The sequence below is a fragment of the Parasteatoda tepidariorum genome, chromosome 5, assembly GCF_043381705.1.
Source record: "Parasteatoda tepidariorum isolate YZ-2023 chromosome 5, CAS_Ptep_4.0, whole genome shotgun sequence".
NCBI classification, from domain to species: Eukaryota; Metazoa; Arthropoda; class Arachnida; order Araneae; family Theridiidae; genus Parasteatoda; species Parasteatoda tepidariorum.
In genome coordinates, this window is record NC_092208.1 from 60403693 (window position 1) to 60429673 (window position 25981).

Here is a 25981-nt window from a genome sequence, read left to right on the forward strand (position 1 = left end):
ATGTTTGCTGATTCGATTGATTTTTTTTCCATCATGTTTAAAAGTTTGAAATGCATGTCGAAAATTTAACTTACAGAAAAATTATATCTAAAGAGAGACAATAATTATGTGAAGTATCAATTTGACAGAGTCGAATCTCAATTTTATTTATACAATCTTCAAAATCATAAAATAGTTTCTGAAAATAGATAAAGTTATCTTATGATCAGCAAAACTGCACGGCAAGAACTAGAATTTGAATTGACAGTTTTAACCCGTTTATGGTAAGAGTAACTGTTTTCGGAACAGAGAAAAACTGTTTTCGTAAAAAAAACAGCTTTAAAGCATCAGATATATGGTGAAAGTTCGTATAAAAAAACGGGTATTTTTTTGCAGCTCACGGGTAGCGATTAAAAATAGAAAAAAATCTGTATTTATCTTAAAGTATTTTTTTCATATAAAAATATGCTTTTTTTCTGTAGAGTTTACAGTTTTTTTTACAGAAAAGCTGATCTGGGAAGTAAAATCGGCCGATCCGCAAAGCTGGCCACATTGCTTCCGCCAGGCAAATAATCCCGAAATTGTGAAACCTTAACTTTCACAACCTTATTGGCTAACAACTGGTTGTAACTATAGGGTTTTACTTTTTGTACATTTTTAAAGGAAACAAAAAATGGCAAACGCGAGCTAACACAAAACTTTTTATGAGACCCAGAAATTAATATACAAATCTAAGAAATAAAGTAACCAAAAAAAGTATTTAAATGAGAAAAAGTTTATCAAAAATACACAAAGTTACAAAAATACGAGATTTAGCGTTGACAAAAAAAATCTTAAATAATACGCCAAACATTCGCTAAAAGAATGATGAAAATACGTTTGGTAGGGTAACTATAAGTATATTTGCTGTTGTTGTTATTTCTAATGCCACTTACCAATATTAGCAAGCGAATTTTAAGGCAGAGGGGGTGTTTCTTGTTCTTCAGTGGCACCATCTATGGCAAAGAATACGACCCCGGCCACACACATCTCACATCCCGCTTATAAAGCAGACCTATTCATACATCCATTCATTCATCCACAAAACGCAATTTTAATCTGAACCAGAGAACGGTCAATTTCAAATTCAATACCCTCAAAGGTATTAATATTTATGGGAACATGGAGGACATTGTCACCTTAAAGATTTAACGTGCATCAGTCACCATTTACTACATGGTGAGTCTTCGGCAGGCGAGAATCTAACCCACGACCTCTTGAACATGGGCCCAACGCCCTACCAACCAGGCTATCCTGGCCATAAAGATATGTAAAAGGACATAATCAAGGCAAAGGGATTTAATTTCAACAAAATAATCACTGTTCTTAGTTTCTCATAAAATAACAATACCATTTTATTTGAAACACAAAGTTTCCTTACAGTTTCTTCGTAAAAGAATCAAAATTATCTCTTAAATATAAATTTAAAAACTATTAGAACAATCGATAAATAATAGCTTGCTGAAAAGGTATTTTTTTCCACCTTCATCTTAAAATAATCGTTATTTTTTCTAAAATTCTTTCAGGCAATTTTTCATATTTAAACGCACTTTTTTTGGAAAGAAAATTGTTTTATAGCAATAGCTCCCTGTCTTTTCTACCTGTAAAAAATTCAAAAGCTAATTTAAAATATTTTAATAAAGTAACCTGATGCTGTAATTAAAACAACTTTTTAAAGACCATTTTCGTTTTGAAAAGTAGCAGCTTGCACAGTACTCAAGATGAAAATTAGAGAATTAAAATGGCCTACCTACAACAGCTTGATAACTTTTCCAAAATAGGCCAATTTTCACTCATTTTTCTTAAAATCTAACCTTTACTCAAAATTTCAGTTCATTTAATGAGTGAAGCTAAGGTATCTTTCTTGCAAGTGTTCAACTACAGATTTTAAGAACGTCGACGAAATTATTAGTTTGTTTGCGCTATGAAATTGGTTCTTTAGAACTTTAATCATTCCAAGGCTTTATGTGACAATGAAATAATTAATGAACCCTACTTAAATTTATTGGTTTTGTACCAATAAGGAATTGCTTAGAAGCTGCTCGACCGATTTCGTTCAAACTTTTTTTAAATTATGTAAAAAAAACTGTATACCTTGCAATTCAAAAACTTTTCAACTATCATTAAATAAAGTAACAAAAAATAATATATATTTATTCAAAGATACTTTTATGCATGGAATTATCTTCGGATAAAAGAATTTCATAATTGTGTGCTAACACACAATATATATTGATTCAACCTTCCTTTCCTTTTATGTCGTAGAGTAGACATGAATTTGAGTTTGTCTTAAAAGCGTTCAGAGTAAGAGAAGCAAATAAAAAACAACTATATCATTCATAATAATAAAACACATTAAAAAAACTTATTTATTTATTTTATAATTTTAAAGTTTTATGATAAAATAAAAATTATAATAATTTTAATTACAAGTCAACACTAGCAATCACGCATTATATATTGATTCAACTACCCTTTCCTCTTGCGTCGCAAAATAGACATGAATTTAAGTTTCTCTTGAAAGCTTTTTGGCAGAGACATAGAATTCCCAAGGAAAGCTGTAACATAAGGGAAGTCTTATTCAAACCTGTGAATATTAAACCTTCCTCCACAGATTCTTCAAAGAGCAAAGACACAACCAACCTTTCAGCACTCTCTATTCACAGGTTTCAAAGAGCTAAAACATTTAAAAGCTTTTACCTCAAATCAATTTCGACTATTTGTCAAGGAGAGGAAATTCTAAAACCCCACAGGGCTTTCTACGAAATATGTATTCGAAACACAAGGAAAGAATAGATGGTATTTTATTCTATTCTCGGAACGGAAAATATTTTAGAACGACATGCTCATAAAATGGGTAGACTTCAACTCCATAAATCGTAAACACCCTACTTCATTCTCCGGATTCATCTGTGCTGCAATTAACGCGCTTCAAGTAAATCATTGTGTTATGAAGAATTTTAGATTCACACATCGTTTGGTGGGCGTAATTAGATTTGTTCCAGGAAGAATTCGAAGATATGACGGAAATCTGCATTCATTCTCAATCACGTCCCCCAAATGAAATCGATGGATTACTTCTTCAAAAGCAGGGATCGATTTTTTTTGTTAAAACAATTTTATTTTAAATAGGGTCCTACCAAATGTGCTTTTACCTATACCTTATTTATTTACTTATGTCCTAATTTCCGGTTCAATTTAATGCATTCTTGCGTAATAGTTGAACCCTAAATATAAACTTTAATATTCTAAGCTCAAAAAATTCGTAAAGGAATATTTTTATTTTAATATAACTAAACTCTGGGTGTATTGACAATGAAGAAAAAGCTTTTTTTTTTGCTACAGCATTCCGCAGATTGTGAAATAAATGATAAATGGTAAATAGTATGTATATGGTAGCTCTGAATAAATGGTAAATAGTTGCCCCACCTCTCTTATCGGATTTTTGTTAGTTTTAATCATTAATTCCGAAATAATTTAAATAATTAATGGTAATAATTTATATCATTAATTCCATAAAAATTTGCGCAACCTGGCAAGGTGGATTTTTCTCAGAAGCATGTTGGGTTCAATTATTCATCAATCCTTAATAATTTAAATCATTAATTTCGAAATTAGTGTCTCATAAATACAATTTTAATATTTTTGCCAAAGGATTTAGTAAAGGAAGATTTTGTCTTGATATTGCTAAAATTTTAATGTACACGCATGCTGCAGATGGAAAATATACCATTATTGTTGAATATGTACAAAGCAAAGACATAGCTTGCATAATTGTCAATACTATAAGGATAGCTCAAAGATCGCCAGATCTCAAGCATCCAAAAAAAAAAAATTCTCTCCAGTGACAAACTGTTAAGTATCTTCTTTTGAAAAAGTGGTAAAATGCTGCATGACCTCGCATGTCGGGTTTTGATTGAAGAAAAAGAGGGAAAAAACGGAGAAAAAACTTAAGTATTACGCTTTGAACGAAATATGCATTGTTTCTAATATATTTATTTTACACTGAATCGAATTACACGATAGAGCTAATAGTTTAGAACCTAGAATAACTTTCTTCAGAAAAAAGTGCAATGTTAGACTCATACCTATGTACACGTATGACATTTCTATTTAGGCAAATTACGTCTTCCTTCCCATGTATTTCTTCACGCTGATTACGAAACAATAGGATTAATCCTATAAAATTGCTGAATACAGATTAGCTCACACTTATAGTTAAGATCTTGATGCTATTAGTTTAGTTCAAATTTTGACACATGAATGACGCTGCTAAGTGCAAATATACTCCTCTATAGGCAAGAAAAAGAAAACCTGAAAGGACTCTTAACTAAAAATTATTTTTCTTAGCTAACTCAGAATATGTTCATGGTTGTATCAGAAACATGACAATGCTAATGTACTCTTCTATACATTAGTATGGTCGTGTTTCTAATATATGTGAAACAATTTTTAAGTTCTAATGTATTCCTCTATGGGTAGGAGAGGAAAAACTAAAAGGACTTTTAACCAAAAAAATATTTCGGTTAGCTAACTCAGAATAGGTTCATGGTTGAATCAGAAACATGACCGAGTTAATGTACTCTTCTATACATTAGAATGGTCGTGTTTCTAACATATGTGCAACAACTCTGAAGTGCTAATGTATTCCTCTATGGGTAGGAAATGGAAAAACTAAAAAGACTTTTAACTGAAAAAGACTTCGGTTAGCTAACTCAGAATAGATTCATGGTTGAATCAGAAACATGACCGAGTTATTGTACTCTTCTATATATTAGAATGGTCGTGTTTCTAATATGTGTGCAACAACTCTTAAGTACTAATGTATTCCTCTATGGGTAGGAAAAAAGTAAAAATAATTTTAGCTAAAAAATATTTTGTTTAGCTAACTCAGAAGAGGTTCATGGTTGTATCAGAAACATGACCGTGCTAATGTACTCTTCTATACATTAGTATGATCGTGATTCTAAGATATGGGCAACAACTCAAGTGCTAATTTATTCATCTATGGGTAGGAAAAGGAAAAACTAAGAAGACTTTTAACTAAAAAATATTTTCGTAAGCCAACTAAGAATGGTTGTATCAGAAATATGACCATAATACAGATGACCTATATATCATCTATGCTTGATAGAGTTTACAAATAAAAATTAGATCACACCCAAAGCTCAGTCTTTTAGATTCAATATATACATGCGATTTTTGCAGAATATTGCATTCGGAAATCAATCAAGAAATCATGAAAGAAACATTATCACGGACGGTACTGAGAATAAGCAACAAAATCGTATACTTTGGGGGTCTTAACCAGAAAGAAATAAGCCGTCAGAAATGTTTACGATGCAACAAATAAACAACAACGATACAAAAAAAATATGTATCATTGTTGTCGCTAAATAATATCGTTTCTAGATTATTTTCCATGGGCCATTGTAATGAGAGGCCATGTTTCAGACTCAGCTGTTTAGAACAACGCAATAAAACGTGAACAAATTGGAAAAAAACTACACCACCTGGTCGTTACTCACTGTTGATGTTGAGATGCTGAAAGTTTAACCAGCTGTTAGTTTACGTATGCTAGAGCATCTAAAGTCTTATGTTTGTTGACTGCGCGGTCGAAAGTCGGGGGACAGCTGATACTTTCAAGGACCTCTCAATAGATGAAGACATTTTCGTTCCAGTAAACGTGGACATAACGGATAAATAAAATTAGGAATAAATTTATTTACGTTATAAGATAGTTGGATCTTTTATTTTGAATGCTCATTCACTTCAGATTTTCACTAATTTAATTAATATTTTTACCCTCTTTAGCTTGTTTAAAGCTTCGTTGCTAAGTCCAAAAATTTTCGCAAAACAATTTTCAAAAAAAATAGTTTATTGCAGTTTGCCTTGTCTTAACTTGGATATGAAGAAGCAAGGAAATTATGGTTTTTACTTATAGTTTTCTAACTTTTAGAATTGTTACTGAAAATATTTATAACAGGAACAAACCATAAAATGTTCAAGTCGTGAACATTTAAAAGAATTGCAGCACATTTTGAAGAATATTCCTTTTCATTTAAAATATTACGTCAATACAATTACAACCATTGATAAGTACAAAATATGTACTTATCAGTGGTTAATAACTAGCTAAACTTTGCTAAGAAACATAAAGAGAGAAAAAAATAAAGTATGAGAAGACAATATTTTGGAGACGCGTTTTGCTTACAGCGAACTCTGACATAGTGAATATCAAATAATTAAATATTAAATGCGAGCGATAAACTCTGTTTTTTGTATTAATTAGGGCTATAAGCTAGCAAATATCACTGATGTTATCTTTAAAATATGTAGGCAGTCGAATCGTCTATGGGTAAATTTAAAGCAATAATTAAAGCTTAACCAATCAGAAAATTCCATTTTGTTTTTCGCTCATTCAGCTCGAACGGTTCATTGTAGAATGTTCTAATGTCGACAGTGACCTTCCCCGTGCTTCGAACTATCTGTATCAAAAATTTCATCTATTTCGCTTGGATGGTTTAGGATATTCCAAAGATATACATTCATTTACACAGATAGACATTCATTTTTATTTATAAATTCATAAGCAAAATCATTTTTTATTCTAATCAAAATGTAAATTTTAAAATAAAATCATATTTTAACAGTATGCATCTTTAAGTCGGACATAATTACGAGTTAAAGAAGGTGAGAAAAACTTATGAAATAGAGCACGCCTATTCACTTATTTCACAGATTTAATTTAGGTAAACAATGATTAATAGTAATAATAAAATAGTTATTTCCTACCATAAATTGATCAGACAAAACTAACTGCAGCGATGTGAAATAAGAATAGGAGAGAGTAAAAGTATCTTTATTTCACTCAGAATTGGAAAGCACAGGCCAATGTCTAAACCACACATGAAAAGCTCATCAATCATCATTAATCATTTTTGTGGACAAAATCATGGTAAGGATAAAAAGTAAGAAACGTGCAATCAAATTTCTTGAACCGTTGGATGATATGTGCACACCCACTTAAGTACAAAATCAACAAAAATTAATTTTCCCTACAAATTGTGATTTAGCAGGTTTTTAAAAACATAGGAGAACTAGAAAAACTCTGATAAATATTGATTGAATCATATATTTAGACCAAAGTTTGCGAAATGTTAAATTAAAAGAAATTAAATTATATTATTAGATTTAATAATAAATTAAAAGGAAAGTCTTCATTTTTTTGCAGTTGGGTAACTTGTACTTACCCAATTTTATAATTACTTAATTTATGGTCCTTTATGAGTCTTTCTAAGTTTTTATTCAACAACAAAGGATTAAAGTTTGAAAACGATTCTGGAAGATTATTTAATTAATCATTTTCCAACAAAAGTATGATCTTTTTTCATTTTTAAGTATTATTTATGAATGAATACGAAGTTTAACGATATTTTTTGTAGGAAACAATTCGACAACAATGGGTACATACAACTAGAGAAGTGATTATGTCTAACCATGTGATTTAAATTAGATTTAATTGGACACATATGAGCAGCATCACGCGCTTATGCCAAACCTGATTGGCTTCTGAATCGACAAAAGCCACGATTTACTTGTTGTTGTTTACTTGTCTACTTGTTGTTAGTCGGTCAAAGTTTTGCAGCTAAGTCTTAAATTTGTTCGACATCTATTTGACGACCAATTTAGAAAACGTTTACATAAAACCTTTATTTTAATAACAGTTTTCTCATTAAACGGCGTTCTTTTTTCTCATTTTAGAGTATAACTTTTGAAAAAATGAATTTGGAATTTCTTTTGTTTTTAAATAATCCTATGACAATAGATTGTGAGATAAGAAAAACTTTAAATGAAATTTTGCGTTAAATTGTAACTAAAACTTAGGAAGGTTAGTTATTGCTTAATTTCTTAGTTAAAAGTTTATTTGTTCGTTTCAGTTTGTTCATCAATAAACATTTCAGAGTTTAGAATTAGAAAACGACTCCTAAAAGCCAATTTTTAAAATCTCATTTCCTCGTAAAATTGTGTTATTTATCTTAGTTAAAGAATTACTTTTATTTCAAATACTTAGTACTTTTTCAAAGTTGCAAAATGCAGCATAAATTAAGAGAATTCGGAAGCTAATTTCCACACACACATATATTATGTTAAAATTCTTACCCGAATTTGTTGCTACCTAATGATTGCTCAAAAAGTACCTTAATATATCGCAACTTGTTAAACAGTAAAAGTTTTACAGTTAAAAATTATGAAACTGTTCCGAAAAGAAGCAATTTTCGTAAAAGTTTTTAATGAAATAGTATCCTTTTCTCAATTTAAATTGAGTTGAGAAATTATTTGTGACTATAATTTTGAATTGAGTATTATTCTTGAATAAAATACTGAGTATTTGAACATTTTTCTGAGTGGAAAATAGTTTTACAACAATAAATCGTAAGTTAATTCTAGAATATACATTTTAAAAACTGAATAAATAGTAGTTTTCTTATATATTTAAAAGAAATTCAACATCCATGAATTTCTTTTTTAATCCATAACGAAACATTCATACATAGAAAACTAAAGCGATAGTCTTTGGAATGTACGCGCAAAAAAAACTTTATTTTTAAAATGCTGAGAATTCCTTAAAGAACAGGAAAAAAAGAGGATCTTTCAAAGTAATATCTAAAAAGAAAGCAGTTTTCTTTGAAACATAATAAGAGAAATAAGAATGTTAAAAAATACCTCATGTGGAAATAAAACAGAGATACATGATAAATGCAGTGGGTCACATGGTTTTTAGATTTAAATAACTGTTTTAGTTAAAAAAATATTTATCACATCGAAGAATTTACATAACTATGAAACTGTGTCTGCGAACGGAACTAAATAAACATTTTACCTGATGGTAATTAAATTAACACTTGGTCTTGTAGATAAGAAATATTTGTTTTATTTTAGGAAAGAGGTTTGAATGAAAAACTAATTATGTTATTCACTGAGGAATTTCGGACATAAGTTGAAGGCTCGAAAAAAATGAAGAAAAAAAAAATTGTCTTACACCGGATAGACATCCGGTGCGATAAAACTTCCGTCATTTTGCCCTCAACTTTGAATTTAATAAGATTGGTAAGAACCAAATATTTATTTTCCCTCCGGTAAGGGAGAAAAGCTTTATTCTTCCTAAAGCTTTGACTAGAGACAAAGATTTTTTAAAATATTTCAATAAAATTTTGTCCATTCTAAAATAAAAATATTTTTTTCAATATTAAAATCGATTTATTTCAAATTAGAAGAAAATGATTTTATTCAAAAAGATCTAACCAGGTAACCAAGTATCAATTAAAAAAAATTCTCTGATTCAAAATAATCATAAATCTCATCGCCTATTTCTCGTCTATCAGGTGTAATAATCTGACGAATAATAGACACTACACAATAATAGACAGACTAATTTTTCAAGACACTGTTGAAGTTTCCGTTTTAGTAAACCTTAGTCTAAAAGAAACCTTTAAAAATTAGTAATAGTAGAGATTGGAATTTAAATGAAATAAAAATGAGCTCTAAAATGCTTAAAGCCATTTCAATTCAAGAGGCATATCATCTGGTAGTCAACTTAACTTTAAATTTCATGGGGGGAAAACTATTAAAACTGTCAGCATTTAAATGAACAGCTTCTAACGATTAAAATAAGCCTAAATAGTTCATTGAGTAAATAAAAAGGTTTCTGACTCTTTTAACCCATAATTGACCTCAGAAAATATAATACTTTATACTTTTAAAAAGCACTAAATACAGTGTGATGCGTAAACATCATCTTGAGACTTGTTTTTAGAATATTTGTAAGAAGATTGAGTTTAACTTTAGAAGTGACTTTAGGATTCGTAAAGTTTGAAGGAGGGGGAAAAAACTGTTTAATCATGATTAAAGTCGGTCAAAGCAAAAAGGTATTAAAATAATTGAAAATCAGTTTATTTGTGAATAAAGGTGAAAGGCGGTACTTAATGTAAGAAGAACATATTTTAGATCCAACTATACAAATAAACTGGTTTTTAATGATTTAATTGTTCCTGACAATGATTCCCCAGGATTTGATAACTTTTTTTTCTCGTTTAAATTGGTACTTACTAAATAAACTCTCACTTTCCTTTTGTTAATATTATAAAAATTTAAATTCAAAAAATATTTTAAAAAATATAAATAGTGCTGTTAATATATAATGTAAAAATAAAATATAAAAACACTGTTTGTATCGTTACCGCCCATATTAATACTAATTGTAATCAAATTAATATATGTTAAGAATAGTGATTATGATATACCCTTTATATCGTTACCACTAATAACCAGGGAGCAGGAAGTGATCCAGGTTCGAATCACAGGAATGGCTGGTTGAAACGAATTCTATTCCCGATTCTCACCAATAGCAGTGCTAATTTAAAATATTCTCACTGGTATGATCATGGTTAGAATGATATGATTATGTGTTAGATTCCCCTTGCCATCTAGCTAACCGAGAGAGTTTTCATTGTTTTCCTCTCCATTCAAAGCAAATGCAGGCTAGTTTTATCAAAAACTCATCCACAAAAGTTAGTTCATCCCGATGCTTGATCCAAGAGTTACCTTGTCTTCAGTGTTAAATAAATACTCAAAATTACTAGGCTACGAAGTTGAACATTGATAGTTTTTAATCCAAAAATGGGTAGGCTATTACCCAACGGTTATAAAATAATATATATATATATATAAGTACCGTTGAAGGAACACCTACATATCGTTACTACACACATTAAACAAGTTTAAGTTGAAAATAATTGAACTAATTTGCAATCTAATTAATGTATATTTAGAGTAGCGATTAGGGAACACCCTATATATCATTACTACATATATAAATTACAATTAATCTGAAACTCATTCGTAATCTAATTAATATATATTATGAGTGGTNGAACTAATTTGCAATCTAATTAATGTATATTTAGAGTAGCGATTAGGGAACACCCTATATATCATTACCACATATAGAAATTACAATTAATCTGAAACTCATTCGTAATCTAATTAATATATATTATGAGTGGTTATTTAGAAACACCCTATGCATCATAACCACACATAATAATTGTGACGTATTTCGAATAAATAATTTGAAATAAAATAAGTTTATATTTGAGTGGCGATTGAGGAATAACCCGTATATTGTTACCACACACATTTATAGCGACAAGTTTGAAACTAATTAGAACTAATCTTACTATATATATTACGATATAATATAATTAAGATACAATATATATTACGAATAAATATATATTACGAATAAATATATATTACGAGAGCAATGATGAGAGCAGTGGATAGAGCGTTAGCCTTCCGGTAACCGGTTAAACTAGTAAACCGGTTTCGAATCCCAGCAATGGCTGGTCGATACGAATTCCGCATCCGGCTCACACCGACCACAGTGTTGACGTAAAATATCTTCAGTAGTAGACGGATCATGGGTTAGAGTCCCTTGCAGTCAGGCTAACCATGGAAGGTTTTCATCACCATGTAAAGCAAATGCGTGTTATTTCAATCAAAAAATCCTCCACGAAGGCAAGTTTCTCTCAATATTTGATCTAAGAGTTCCTTTGTCTGCTGGATAGCGTTCAAAATTAAAAGGCTACGGCTTAGCAGTTGCAAACCCAAAAAATTAGATCGGCTGTTCAACGACGGTTAAAAAAATAAAATATATATTATGAGTAGTGATTAAGAAACACTCTGAAAATCATTACCACGCATAATAATTGTGTCGAATTGAAAATAATTTGTAATCTAATGCATTTATATTTCAGAGGTGATTGAGGAAACCTGTATAGTGTTACCATACACATTTATTGCGAAAAAAATTGAAACTAATAAGAAATAACTTTTTAGCAAATTAATATATATCATAAGTAGTGATTCAGAAATACTCTGCAAATCATTACCATACATAATAATTGTGACTAATTTGGAAGTAACTGTAAATAACTTGTAATCTAATCAATTTATATAAAGACTGATTTGTCATTACTTCATATAAAGCTAATTTGAGAAAAGAAATTAATCATATTTCATAGTTCCAAACATTTGAGAAAACAATAAAAAACAGATAAAATAATAATTATTGAAAGATTTCTTCTCATTATATAACAATAAAATACTTCACATAAGTATTTATATTTCAAATAAATAGTCCATTAGCTTCAAAGTTTCACATTATAAATAAACCATATATAAATAAAGAATGTCCTTTCCTAAAAAAAAATGAGAACTCTTAAAATAACTCAAAAGCAAAAAAGGAATTCCTGAAATGAATAGGAATAAATTGACCTTTAAAACAGGAACATCAAATTATTATCATTCATTTCGTTGAGTTACGTAACGACGTAAGATATTTATAAACTCGTAAAAAATAACTATAAATCTGAAAATAATTTCTGAATTGACATTTATTCAAATACATGTCAGAATTAAAAGACGCATTAATTGTTTTATTTCCGAAATACGCTAAATAAAATACGTTGTCATTCAAATCGAATTCTAAATCACCAAAATAATTAAATTCCGGCCACATCAAATACAAAATCTAACGTCAGAATCAGATAAAGTGCAACATTCCGAACGCACACTAATCTTATCTTTCCACTATAAACAAAAGGAAATTGCGTCCAGATAAAAGCGACATCCTCAAAACAATCCTAAATACATTGTTAAACGCTTTTTAATCAGGGAATTGGGATTATATTTGCTGTAATGTGATGTAACTTTCTAACCACACTGGTATTTATATCAAGAATTGAAAAATGTTATTATATATAGAATTGTGCTATAAGAATTATTTTATTATATAATTTTTTTAAAAAAAGAGATATTTGTCTTTAATATATATTAAGAGAAAAATAATGATGGACAAATATTAATAATTGCGTGTGTGTGTGTGTGTTGTTGGTTGGAATTAGCTAAAAAATTATTTAGGACTGATTAAAAGGAAAAATAACTCGCAATTTTTATCTATCCGTTGTATTTCAAAAATGTCTTAATGTCATTCATTAATGAAAAAGAAATAAAACAATGATTTCATATAAGCTAATATTTTCATTTTTATATTATTGTTATTTGCAGAAAACCCTGTAAAATATTCCGGATCAATTTACTGTAAAAAGTACCGGCACCCTGAATGCCAGTACTTCTTGTTTCTTGTTAGAATGTTTATTTAAAGATGTAATCAACGTTACTTTTATGTGTTTTTAAAAATGTAAATTTAAAAATTCGCATTTAGTGTCTTTAGATTTAACTCTTGTGTCCGAGACTAATGATTAATATATACGTTTCCTTAATTAAATTTAACTATTAAACCCATGATTAATTTTTAAATTTTACTTCGATATAATAACAATACTGTAAAAATTCTGGATCAAATTAAGGTAAAAAGAATAGGCACTCAGGATGCAGGCAATTTTTTATGGCTTAATTCCTTTTTACCAGAACATTGTGACGGAACAAAAAAAATCTGATTAACTGCAATTTTTACAGTAACAATTACAGTAAAATCACTGTATCGCTTTAATTAAAATGTTACTGTAAAAATTAAGTATAATATTTTACGGTAAAAATGAATTTTACAGATGATGCACCCAAAGTGTACCGTACTTTTTATCGTAATTTGATACGGAGTTTTTACAGGGCAGTTGTTAAAAGCATAGATCATAAAATATAGATGAGAATAATAAATTAAAAATCTTAAATCTTAATTTTTTTCAAAGTAGAATAAAATGGAAAAAATTAATTTAATTTCAATTATTAGATTTAAAATTAATTTGACTTTGAAAATTAATTAGAGTTAAACGAGAAGCGTGAGGTTCATCACTTTCAGCAGACGTGTGGGGAAATATTGAGGAGGATGGTAGTTTATTCTAAAAATCTCACGATCTACATTTTTCATTTTAGGTTTGGCAAAAATTAAACCCTATCCTCTTTTTTAGTCAACTTGTACAATTTAGTTTTCTTTAATTTCTATTTTATTTTGCTATCTTGTCCTTTTACTTTTATTTTTATGAGTTTGTTTTTGTCGGAAAATAGGAGGAATTTAATTTAACAATAAAATAGCGATAAATTTTATTTGCGCAATTTAAGAAATAATTTTAGTTGTAAACATCTGGCAGTGAAATTTGAGCCTCTTGCTAATTTAAGAAAGATTAGAAATTTTGATACACAATAAATTATATTTATACATAGCTATTTAATTTCCACTACCGGAAATAATTAAATCTTTTATTGGTAATAGGACATTTCTAGTTCTAGATTGACAGAAAGTAACCAAAATTTCGATTGCAAAATTCTACCTTAACAGGCACTGAAAACAAATAATTTAAAAATCAAGAATGAAATCAATTATATATTATTCATATTAATAAAGTGACGTTATAATGAATAAATAGGATTTTGTCACAGTCTCAAAGTTTTGTTCCTAAAAATTAAACATTAATGCAATGATGGATTTGGTAAGTTGTAAATAAAAAATTTATGATATATGAACAATTTTATTTTTAATTCTTACTACATTTTTAACCTAAAAAATTTTTTTTATTTACTGATTACCCTAACAAAAATGAAAAGAAATTAAACTTCTTTATTTTATTTGCATTTATGAAAAACTATTTTCACCGGCGAAAACATAAATCTCCTTTTTCGCCAAATATCTGATTTCTGCAAATAAATAGATTCCGTTTTACTGAAATTACAAAAGTATGCATGAAAATAATAATGGTCTCTTCAGACTATAGCTTTTATTGGTTTAGATAAAAAGAAACTCATTAATTTTTTTTTCAAAATTTTTTAGAGCATATGGAAGTATTCCAACTCAAATTGCATTGAATTTTGCTTTTAAACTTTTAATGGAAAATCACCTACTGATAAATTATGGAAGATTTATTTTTATTTTAAAGCATCGCTTTAGCATTTTGAAGTAAAGACAAAATTTGGATATAGCTCGCACTAAAAAAAAATTTTTGCAGACTTAAAAATAAATAATGATTTCGAAAACCCTAAAGCAGCTATAATTTAATAAATTATGTTTAATGGAGCACAGATAAAAAAATTTTACTAAATAATTATTTCACTTTCTTCTCTTATTTTATTTTATTTATCATTTAATCGTTACTTAGATTTTATTTATTTTCTCCTTTCACTTTTTATTAATTAATTTGCAATTACAAAATTTTCTGAAACTGCAGTTTCCTATAAACATGATTTAATATAAAACTTTAAAAACAAAACTCGGAAAAAAATATCAAAACTATCAGAGTATCGTTCCGGCTCTATGGGAAAAACAAAAATCACAGTGAATGTTTTAGAAAAATTTAACACAAATTTAGTATTATAATAAGCAATAAAATTTGGCAAATGAGGAGCATTTCGATTATTTTATCATAATACTTTAGAACACGGCATAAAAATCACTTATTTGATGAAATTTACTTTTGTATTTTTTATTGAATGAAAAGTAATAAAAGCTATATTTTTCATAGCCAGAATTTCCGATAAACCGTTACTATATGAACCAAAAATTACTAAATGATAGTGTTTTAAATACACCGTTCGAAATTTCTCGGGAAAAATTGTTAAATAACAATTTATTTAATTGCTATTTTACCATCTTCAAACAAATAAATCAAATAACCATAAATAGGATTGTATTCAAACTGTTTGAGAAAAACCGTTTATTAACTGCTTTTGCGTAATACGGTTAAATAACTAAAAGTTTATACTAAGCCCACCTAATGAAACCACTTCGCTCATTGGAGCTATTATATATTATAGCCTAGTGGGCTAATCTTTCAATCTCATGAGCAACAAAACAGGAGTTCGAGTCCTAGCGGTGACTCGAATATATCAATATTTCCTCCAATTCCTTTTTACACATGAAGAGTAGTGTCATGTTCTCTCTAATTTGTGACCCTGGACTATAAGAATGCAATATGCCTTTCACGCATAGATAGAAGCATCACAAAGTTCCTACTCATAAAATTTTGAAACCATTCTAGTTGTAAATGGTTAAAAACAGTAAATTTTTTAAACATACTAGTTGTAAATGGTTTCAAAATCGCAAAGGTAAATATTGTTCTTTACCGTTCACTTTACGCCTAATTCGAGGGATTGACTTCTACCGGTTATTTTGCCATAATTTTGGAATGAAGATTAAATTACTGTAACGTATATTTTGCTTTTTAACCAGAATTGTAGTTTAATTTATCTGAAATGACATTACAATACAGTACTTTTACCAAATCTTTTTCTCTTCCTGAAGTTCAAAACTAATACGTTTCACAGATTTTAGAATTAAACTTAAATATTTGAGAATAGTTAAAGTTAGATTTCTTCTAAATAAATATTTCAAATAAAAGTATTTAAATATATAGTTTACTAATTTTATTTTTCTGTTTCCTATTAAATTATGACTAAACTTTATTTTAAATAATAACACACATAAAAAAAATTTCTGAACATCAAAGTTTATTGCATTGCTAAAAGTTGTTTTTCTCTTTTTGTATACAGAGAGAATAACCACGTACATCTTTTCTTAAATAGTTTGATCTTATATCAATTTCTTACATCACTTTCTTTCAACGCATCGAAGTATTTTGTTATTGTGTGTGAAGAAATAATAAATATGGAATTTTGAAACTGTGAAATTTTTAAACATATGATATTGATTTTAAATAAAGCAAGCCCAAAAACCTTTGAAATGTTTAAAAATATACTTCATTCAGAATCATTGATAATGGTCTTATTCTTATGATAATTACATGGTCACGGGCTTTTATTATTAAAACTACATAGCCCTTTAAGATTAGACAATTGCATAATTTTTTTAATGTATAATTGTTTATTAAAATCCTCATGAAATTTTAATAATGAAATTTCACGTTATGAATTTCAATTATATATTAGAACTTTATGCATGTTGGCACTGTACAGTTGCTAGATATTTAAAATGCATTTGAAAAGAAGAATTTTTCGCTTAATTATTTTTTCCAGTATTCAATAATTGAATTTTCTTCTATTCATTAATCTATTCATTAATTGCATTTTCTTGTATATATAGCAGTTTAAAAAGAATTGTAATTTGAAGTAAAAAAACAGAAGGCTCTATATTTGACGATGATAATTCTTTTTTGTGTATTTACATTTTTATATAGTTTATAACAAGCAGAGAAAAAACTCATTTTATGGATTGCAACTTGAATGATTTTAACTGAAATTAAACAAATACGCATTATTTGCTTCACTTATTTATTTTCTTACGTTAAAAAAAAGGAAAAAGCTTGAAAGTCATTATTAAACAACTAAAATAATTTCTTTTAGTTTTCAATAATTATTTTCTAATACAGATTGTACAATTCTACATATACAATTTTTCATATATTTTTTAAACTGTAATTTGAAGTGAAAAAAAAGGCCCTACAAAGGATTCTGATGCCCTTTTTTATGAGTCTTATATTTTTGTTGACAAAAACATAGCTAATGCAATTATTAAAATATTTGCGTAGCATTCGAACAATTTACTAGCAAGAATCCAATTTGCTCATTTTGTTTTCATTCTCTTGACAATTTAAATTATTTTATTTAAAATGCCATACTGAAAAATAATAAACACTTTCTGATATTAACACAGAAACGCATTTTTTAGCCATTTATTCAAATATTTTCATGAACAAGATAATGGATTTAAAAATATAATTGGATATCAAAATATTTATGGATAGGTGAAATCCATTTAAAGTTTAAAGAAATCAATATTTTTGACAATTTCTAAACATTATGTCATGCTACTGCAAAATGTTTAACTTTTTATTATCGTTTAAATTATTACATGAGTGAAAAATACATAGAAAAAATAATAGTTGCAAAATGAAGCAGATCTTGCTAATAGTATTGCAGAAAAATTTTGTTTATTATTTAGTTGAGAATTTTAATTACTATTTAGTTTAGAAATCCAGTTATTATTTAGTTTATGGATCCTATTATTATAAATTTTATAATCCATATCCTTATTTATTTTATAAATGATATTATCATTTGGTTTATCAGTTCTATTATAATTTAGTTTAACAATCCTAACATTATTAAGAAGAGCAAACATATTATTATTCAGTGTCTAAATTGCTTAGTTTATATATACTCTTCTCTATATCTATATTAGTTTACGAACTTTATTATTATTTGGTTTACTAATCTTCTCAGTATTCAGTCTATCAAACATATTATCATAGATGACTTCAATTATACTTCTTCTAGTTTTATTTAGTAAATAACTATTCCATTGCCAACTAATTTTTTTTTCGTTTTAGAATATCAAACTTTGAAACATTTTACGTAATAGTGTGTAATAGTAAATACAACATTTAAAAAAAAGAAGAAAAAAGGAAACAACTTTATTTCGAAATAGATAAATAGATCGCTAAGCTGATCTGTTTTTTATTTAGGGTAACGACTAAAAACTGTTTTAATCCATAATTTAAAGAGACTTTTTTCTCTTTGTTAAGTTCTGAAATAAATATACATTGCAACTAAACTTTAACTTAGTTAATAGGCAAATCAATTTCATTGCTTGAATAAAATTTAAGTACTTAAATCCTTCCATTACCTAACCTATACGAATGTAGTGTAATACAAAATACAAAGAGTTACTTCATAGTTTTGTAAACTATAATTCCGTTATACTAACGCTTGATAATATATGCATTATGGATCCCCCATACTCTAGAGAAAGTCATCAATTGATCCATAGCAGTGGTTCCCTATCCCCGGCCGCGGACCGGTACCGGTCCGTGGATCAAATGGTACCGGTCCGCCCAAGGAACATTAAATTATTTCCATTTTACCTACTGTGGTGTATCTCCTTAGGGTTTGTGCGACTTTCTAAGGACGAGTAGTTAACTAGGAACTGAGATAAAATTAACTTCGAGATAAACTTAAAACTAAAATCCGTCACCTAACGCCACACCAAAACAGCGAATGTAACTGTATTTCGATTTGAATGCATGTTTAAATACAATGAAATTATAATTATTAGAAAAACATCTAAAATATAAACAATCAGTAACTCCCTCCCCCTCCTCCCCCTTTACAGCTGGCAACGGTAAGATTATCAAACGTTTACCGGTCCGGGTTGATAAAATGGTTGGGATGTAGTGCTCTGCGGAAACTATAAAAGCAAATAATCGCGTGAAATTTAAATAGCATATCGAACCACAGTTTAAAAAAAATCTAACTGCTAATATAATAAATTTAATTGTTAATACATAAATTTAATTGCTAATAGTTAGTTACAGACTCAAAATAATTTTTAAAAAATATATTCCATTTTCATGATTAACAATTACTTAAGATGACCACTATTTTTAACATCGTGATTATTATTTAACTCATTTTTATATTTTTTTGCTATTTCTTCGTAAATTATTTTTTAGATGAAAATTCTATCTTGATCCGTAATTAAAAATATATACTTCAGATAATTAATGCATAAATTATATAGTTTTTTTTCTGCATTTGACTGACAATTTTATTGTCTTTTTCTCATTTCTAAAATTTATCTTTTCCAATATAAACTTTTTGTCACAAAATTATGTTATTCTCACAAATTACGTAATCTGTATTTAAAAATAAATGCAAATGTATTTTTTTTTACTTTCCTGCATCATATTTTCTTTGATGCTATTGAATTCAATAACCTATTTCATAAATTTATCAGTTAAAGTAAATAAATTTTTTCGTAAAAATCATGGAATCTGTTATTTAAAATGCTCAGGAAACAAAAAGCTTTTTTTGCAATCTATTCTTTTTTTAACTGTCTTTTTATGAATTTTTTTTTAGTTTTATTAAGCACATGGAGAAAAAATTGTGGTAAATTTAACGTACAGTTTAGCAATAACATTTTTGACTAAAGAAAACTCTGATTCTCATCAAGAAAACCAAAATTTACGGTATTTAAGCCATTTATTTTATACATTTTCCCGTTCATATAGCGTTTTACGAGAAATTCTGATTTTCAAAATTATAATTCTTATTATTACTCATTCATTTAATAAAAAATGCTAAACAGGAAAGTAAATTTAATGAAATAAATAGTTTTTATGCCTTGGTCTGTGGTATTTTGCTAAAATTATCAATTTTTGCATCATTTGCCTAATTTTACCACAAATTATGAATTAAATATTTTATTCTTAATTTTGCCAAAACAGTTATCAAAGCACTTTGGTAAAATTTACAAAGTTTCTTTACTTTTCCATAGAGCCAGAAACACAGCAAATTTTACCATATTTCAGAAGCTTTGACCACAGTTTTTTGCATAGGTGCAATCTAATTTCAAAAGATATTTTTAAAAAAATCCTAAAATTTGACCAGCTTCTACCACAAACTGAAAATAAAAAAACAAAATTACAATGCTATAATTTTAAGTGTTTATCTGCATAACAGGAAATCAAAAGGAAAAAAAAACTTTTTTAGTAAAACTTCTTAAGTGCTACGAATAATAAAACTTTTGAAATTACATTTTTAGTTTTAGCCTATGAAATATTATTCATCACACTAAAAACTTGTAAAATGCATTAAAAAATTATTGAAATATTGTGCCTTAAAAAATGATTTATTCAACTAGCTGCGAAATGCATAGCATAATCTAATTCATTTTTAGCATACGGCTCTTATAATTTCAAAAGTTTTTAAATAATACCGCAGTAAAAAAAAAACTTAAACACTTGTTACATAAAAATTTACATTACAAAAGCGATATATTTAATATAATACGTAATAATTTAAAAATACCTCATTACATGCAAAATTTATAATTATTATTGAGAACTAATTGTAATCTATTCACTAATACTGTAGTACATAAAAAATATGCTATTAAAGTAATGTTACTCCAAAACTAATACAGCAGGAAGGCAAAGTTCAAAGTTTAAACCACTAATATCATCCAAATAATTTCAACTCCGGTACCCATACGTGTCATTTCTTACAAATAAATGGCCGTTACCAGGGTCATGACTGAAATTTCAGTATTTCTAGTATTCCTCCATATCTGAAAATAGTGATTTCTGAAGAAAGATAACCCCTCTTGAGAGCACAGCTTCGCGTCAACTCTTGTAAAAGTTTAAGTTAGAAAATTTAATGTTTTTTCTCTGGATTCTTAAATTTAATTCATAATATTGAGAAAAAACCTCATATAAATTGTGAGAAGTTTAAACATATTAATTGGAGATTAAAATCGATTTATAAAACATGAGTGATAGAACCAGTTCAAAAAAAAAGTTTGGAAAAAGTTAATGCTATAGGACGCTTTGTTTAAGTGAAGACGAAAAAAGTATGCATGTCATTACATTCTTCGATAAGTGCCAAATCGAACTGCAGAGAAAGGTTATTAAAAGTTTAAGAAGTTTTGTGGGTTTTTACGTTCATACAAACTTATTTTTATACATCAAATGAAATCCCTCACTTACGCATTTAAATACTTTAAATCCATTTAAATTTTATCCAATGGTAAAATTTAATAACAAAAATATATTTCATTGAGAAAAAAGAATAACTCTTTTTTCTAAGAAGACACTGTATAAAATTTCGGATCAAATTACGGTAAAACGTACCAGCACACAAGGTGCCGATACTATTTATTATAAAATCCATTTAGAACGGAACATGTTACGGAAGAAAAAATCTGATTCACCGTAATTTTAATAACAATAATTAACGTAAAATCACTGAATCCCTCTAATTAAATAAATTTTTCTGTAAAAATTTCGTTTTCATATTTTAAAGTAAAAATAGATCTTACAGATACACAGACAATAGATTTTGCCCGTACTTTATACTGTAATTTGAAAATTGAAAAAGAATTTTTTACAGTGCATGCAATTTTCCAATTAAATATCAGTAGTTTTCTTACTTAGATTTTGAGTTAGAATTGTTGCATTGAGAAATTTTCGAAATCAACATTTAAACCGATAATTGATAAATTGACTAATATTTGGTATTGATAAACAATAAGTTTTTAATTTAATTTCATACAATAATAATTCCTGTCATTCAGTTTTAAAATTATAAAGCAATATTGTATTCAAGCTCCTACTTTCCCAATAACAAAGGAGTTAACAAACGTCTAGACAGTTTAGTGAACTGAAAAAGCATTACAAATATCAGCACTATCTACCTGATATTTGATCAAGTCTACGTTTATAATAATACATTATTAATAATACGTTTGTCACGTTCTACGGAGATTTTATTGGAGCGAAATTTCAGAAATAAATATTACTACTTTAGTATGCAAACAGAAATAATTAGATTTCAAATATAATATACTTTTTATAAATAAAAACTCCCTAAATTTTTAAATTTCGTTAGAATAAAAACTGCAAACATGAAAATATTTTTGAGCGCACAAATCAATAAAAAAAATTATTCAATTGTTACCATAAAACTTTTCTGATAAGTAAAATTTACTTTTAGCGTTATTACATTCAATTTTTTTTAAGTATTACTGCTATTAAAAACATGTTAGCTAAGTAAATTCTCCTTAAATTTAAATATTTGAATTCAAACTTCAGCTAATGACATCTGAAAAACTGATTCAGCTAATGAAGCCAGGTAATGACATAATAAACAAAATTCAACTCTCTTAGAATAGAAAGATGCTTTATGTAAATGAATACTTTTGACAACCACAGTTGCCTATATAATTACCACAGTATAAATATGTATCCAACAAGGCAGACAAATTTTGACATTTTACTTAATTCGATTCATTTGTAATGCATTATGTATCCCATACATTATATTATTTTTATTTTTATTTTTTATTGAGCTAATATTTTCTAAATAATAATGAAGTTTTGTTCCATACCAAGCACACTTTTATTAGAAGAGCCTCCACAAATTATATAAGTGCCACAAAATAATTTTATGAGTGCCTCTACAAATATGGTCTTTTAAATTTCTCTGTTAAATTTTTATCAAATTCTCTTTACAAATAAATTTCTTTATAACAATATATTCTGTATTACAAATCAAATTTCGTCACATTTTCCTATAAATAAATTTATTGCCAATCTTTAGAAATATATTTAATATATTCAGTTATTATATATATATTTAATTATTAGTAAACTTATATTTATTATAAATACATTGAATTATTATTAAATATATTTAATTACTAATAAACTCATTTTTACAAATTGTGTTAATTATTAATGAATGTTAATTATTTGAGATGGGTAGGAAAAGTTTTTCTCTCAAATTCTGAAAAATGACTGAATCATTAGTTTAAAAAAAAAAAGAAGAAATAAACGTAGTTCAGCACGCTTTACTGCTTACGAGACAAGGTAATTCAAATATTGTGAAAACATTGCAAAGAGATGCTCTAAATTATCGCATTTTCGCCATCAAATGTAAAAAAATATCTATAATTATTGTCATTATACAGTTTTTTAAACCTTTGCAAGCTATAACTTCATTTTCAATTTTCTTAGCACAAATTATTGAGTGTGCGCCATTAAAAATGTAACGAAAAACAGAAGAAAAAGTTTCATTTTCTCGTGTTCAATTTCTACACTCCGTTTTGACAAATTTACACACATTACTAGAATAACAACAAATACAAAATATAATGCAATATGTACCTAAAATATTTTCAGTTATTTCTTTATATTGTCATAGTTTAATCTTAGTCTTATATTTTGCATAATTTATATGAGACAATGCATGATGTAGAAGAAGTAGATGAAGCCCTCTTGCTTTCAATCATAACCCCACTGCCCTCTCCCTAATGAATAACTGAGCTATTTTATTGGAACCTATGTTGTAACATCGCTCCATGCTTCCCTTTTTTGAAGAAAAAAAACGTTATTTGAAATCATGTTACTATTATTATCAGATAATATATTTTATAAATTCAATCATGATTTAATTGTGTAACAATACTGTCTTTTGCGTTTCCTTACAGCCAGGAAAACGATTTATATTGAAGAAAAAAATTATGATGGCAACAGTTACTATGAGTTTCAATAAATAATTTTACATTAGCTGTTTTAGAGGATTAATTAACTGGGGAAAATTTAAATAAAATAATTTAGAATAAAAATATAACAGATTTATTTTATCCCTTAAGCAATTACAAATTTAAAACAATAATATTGCTTATAACGCTAAGCTTAATATTGCTAATTGTCTTAATTCTACTGTCGAATGTTAAATATATATTATATTAACCCCTATGAAACACAAAATTTCGTGCTTAAACCCCATTATCATAGTTATTAATAATTAACAATTTTAAGATATTGCATAGTCAAAAATAGTATTAAAATATCAATTTTATGATTTATTATATTTGTCTAATTTTATGATGATGGCATCTAAACATAGTTGAATCTGTTTTTGTTTATTTAGAAAGGTCATATGACTCGCCCTATTAAATGAAAATATCGAATATGGCTATCACCACATTAAATTGTACAGAAATTTTCTGCGAAGACTTACTATCAACAACATAAAAGAAAAATTCTGCAAACTGCATAATATTTTCTGATAAACACTTAAATTAACTTTCTTGTTTTTGTAATTTACACACATATGGCTGTACTACAATAATTCTTTTATTATTCGGAAAGCATTATTTGTTCGACTACTCTCCGAGTTTCGAATGTTATTCCAATGTTCCATAACCATAATTATACATTTTTTTTAAAAAAATTTACTAATAAATATGAATATGTAATATTAAAACTACAATGACATTAAACATATATTTTATAACTTAAAAGTGTTTATTTTATCATCATAATTTTTCGATTTCTATAATTTAATAGTGAATATTAAAATCATAAATATCAATTAGAATATAGTTCATTCATTAATTTCAATATTAAATATTCGGACGCCAATCAGTGCAGGTTGGATTCGAATTCTCATTTTTGAAAGTCATTGTTTAAGTTGAATCTACAGGTTCAAAAGAATAAACGAAGAATGATTCCTTTTAGCACGTGGTTCTAAATTTAAGTCAACAAATGGGGAGGTTGACATGTACTGGTTGGCATCCGACAACTGCCAAATAGAAAATCAAGTATAAAAACTCACGTCATCCCACTTGACAAATTTGTTCCCTTCTTGCATGGCTTGGGGAACCACGATAGGTTTCAGTTGTACAACATGAATGCCAGATTGTGCTCCCGCCATCGTTTTAGTTTTATCACTTTGCAAACGATAAAAATCACACTATTTTTATGTCTTTCAAATTAATTATCAAGCTACTGCTTTACCCGAAAGCGGCAAACGAAAAAAAAAGCAAACGATATCTCTTTTTTCCTTTTTTTTTTATTTATTTCATGAAACAATCACAGTCTCCTGAAAAGAGCCAATCAAAAGTACTTTGATGTTGGCTGCTTTTTTAACAACAGGGGAAAGAAGAATCGAAAAAATCTTTTTAATCGGACTGAGGATTCCTCATTCCGTCGGTGTGTTCCAACGTTCCAGTCGCGTTTTAAAAGCGAAGACTATCGGCCGCGCATGATGCATCAGAAGAGCTAGGTACACCACGAATTGGCAAGAATCGCATAGACATTTATCGCCAACTTCCGTGCCAAGTAGATCTATGCCCTCCGCTGTTATCCAACAGGTAAACGGAGCAGGTCGTTCAACGCAGGGAAATCATCATTGGGAAAAAGGGAATGGTGGAATGCGATAGGATTTAGTATGTCCGAATCGATCGTTTGCATCTTACTTTACACAGCGAACGGAACCGTTTTTCTTTTATTCTTTTCTTATTTATAAGAATTTATTCTCAATCTTATTTATTTTGATATAAAAAAATTGATGCAAACAAAAGTACTGTAAGCTCGTTTAGAAAGGAGAGAGAAAAATTTGTTTCTCTTAAAAGAAATATGTATGTAAT

General features: G+C 27.8%; 1 protein-coding gene across 2 annotated transcripts in view; it reads right to left on the reverse strand.

The window, feature by feature from the left end:
• LOC107456656 (1-phosphatidylinositol 4,5-bisphosphate phosphodiesterase classes I and II) overlaps positions 1-25700 on the reverse strand; it is a 363608-nt gene extending 337908 nt beyond the window's left edge. The window contains exon 1 of one of the 2 annotated variants that reach the window (XM_016074583.3): positions 25168-25700. In XM_016074583.3, the coding sequence (XP_015930069.1) occupies positions 25168-25266 (99 nt within the window). In that variant the 5' untranslated portion in view covers positions 25267-25700. The remainder of the gene's footprint in view (positions 1-25167) is intronic. The other variant, XM_016074582.3, reaches the window with a different exon arrangement.
• Between the last annotated feature and the right edge of the window lie 281 nt (positions 25701-25981).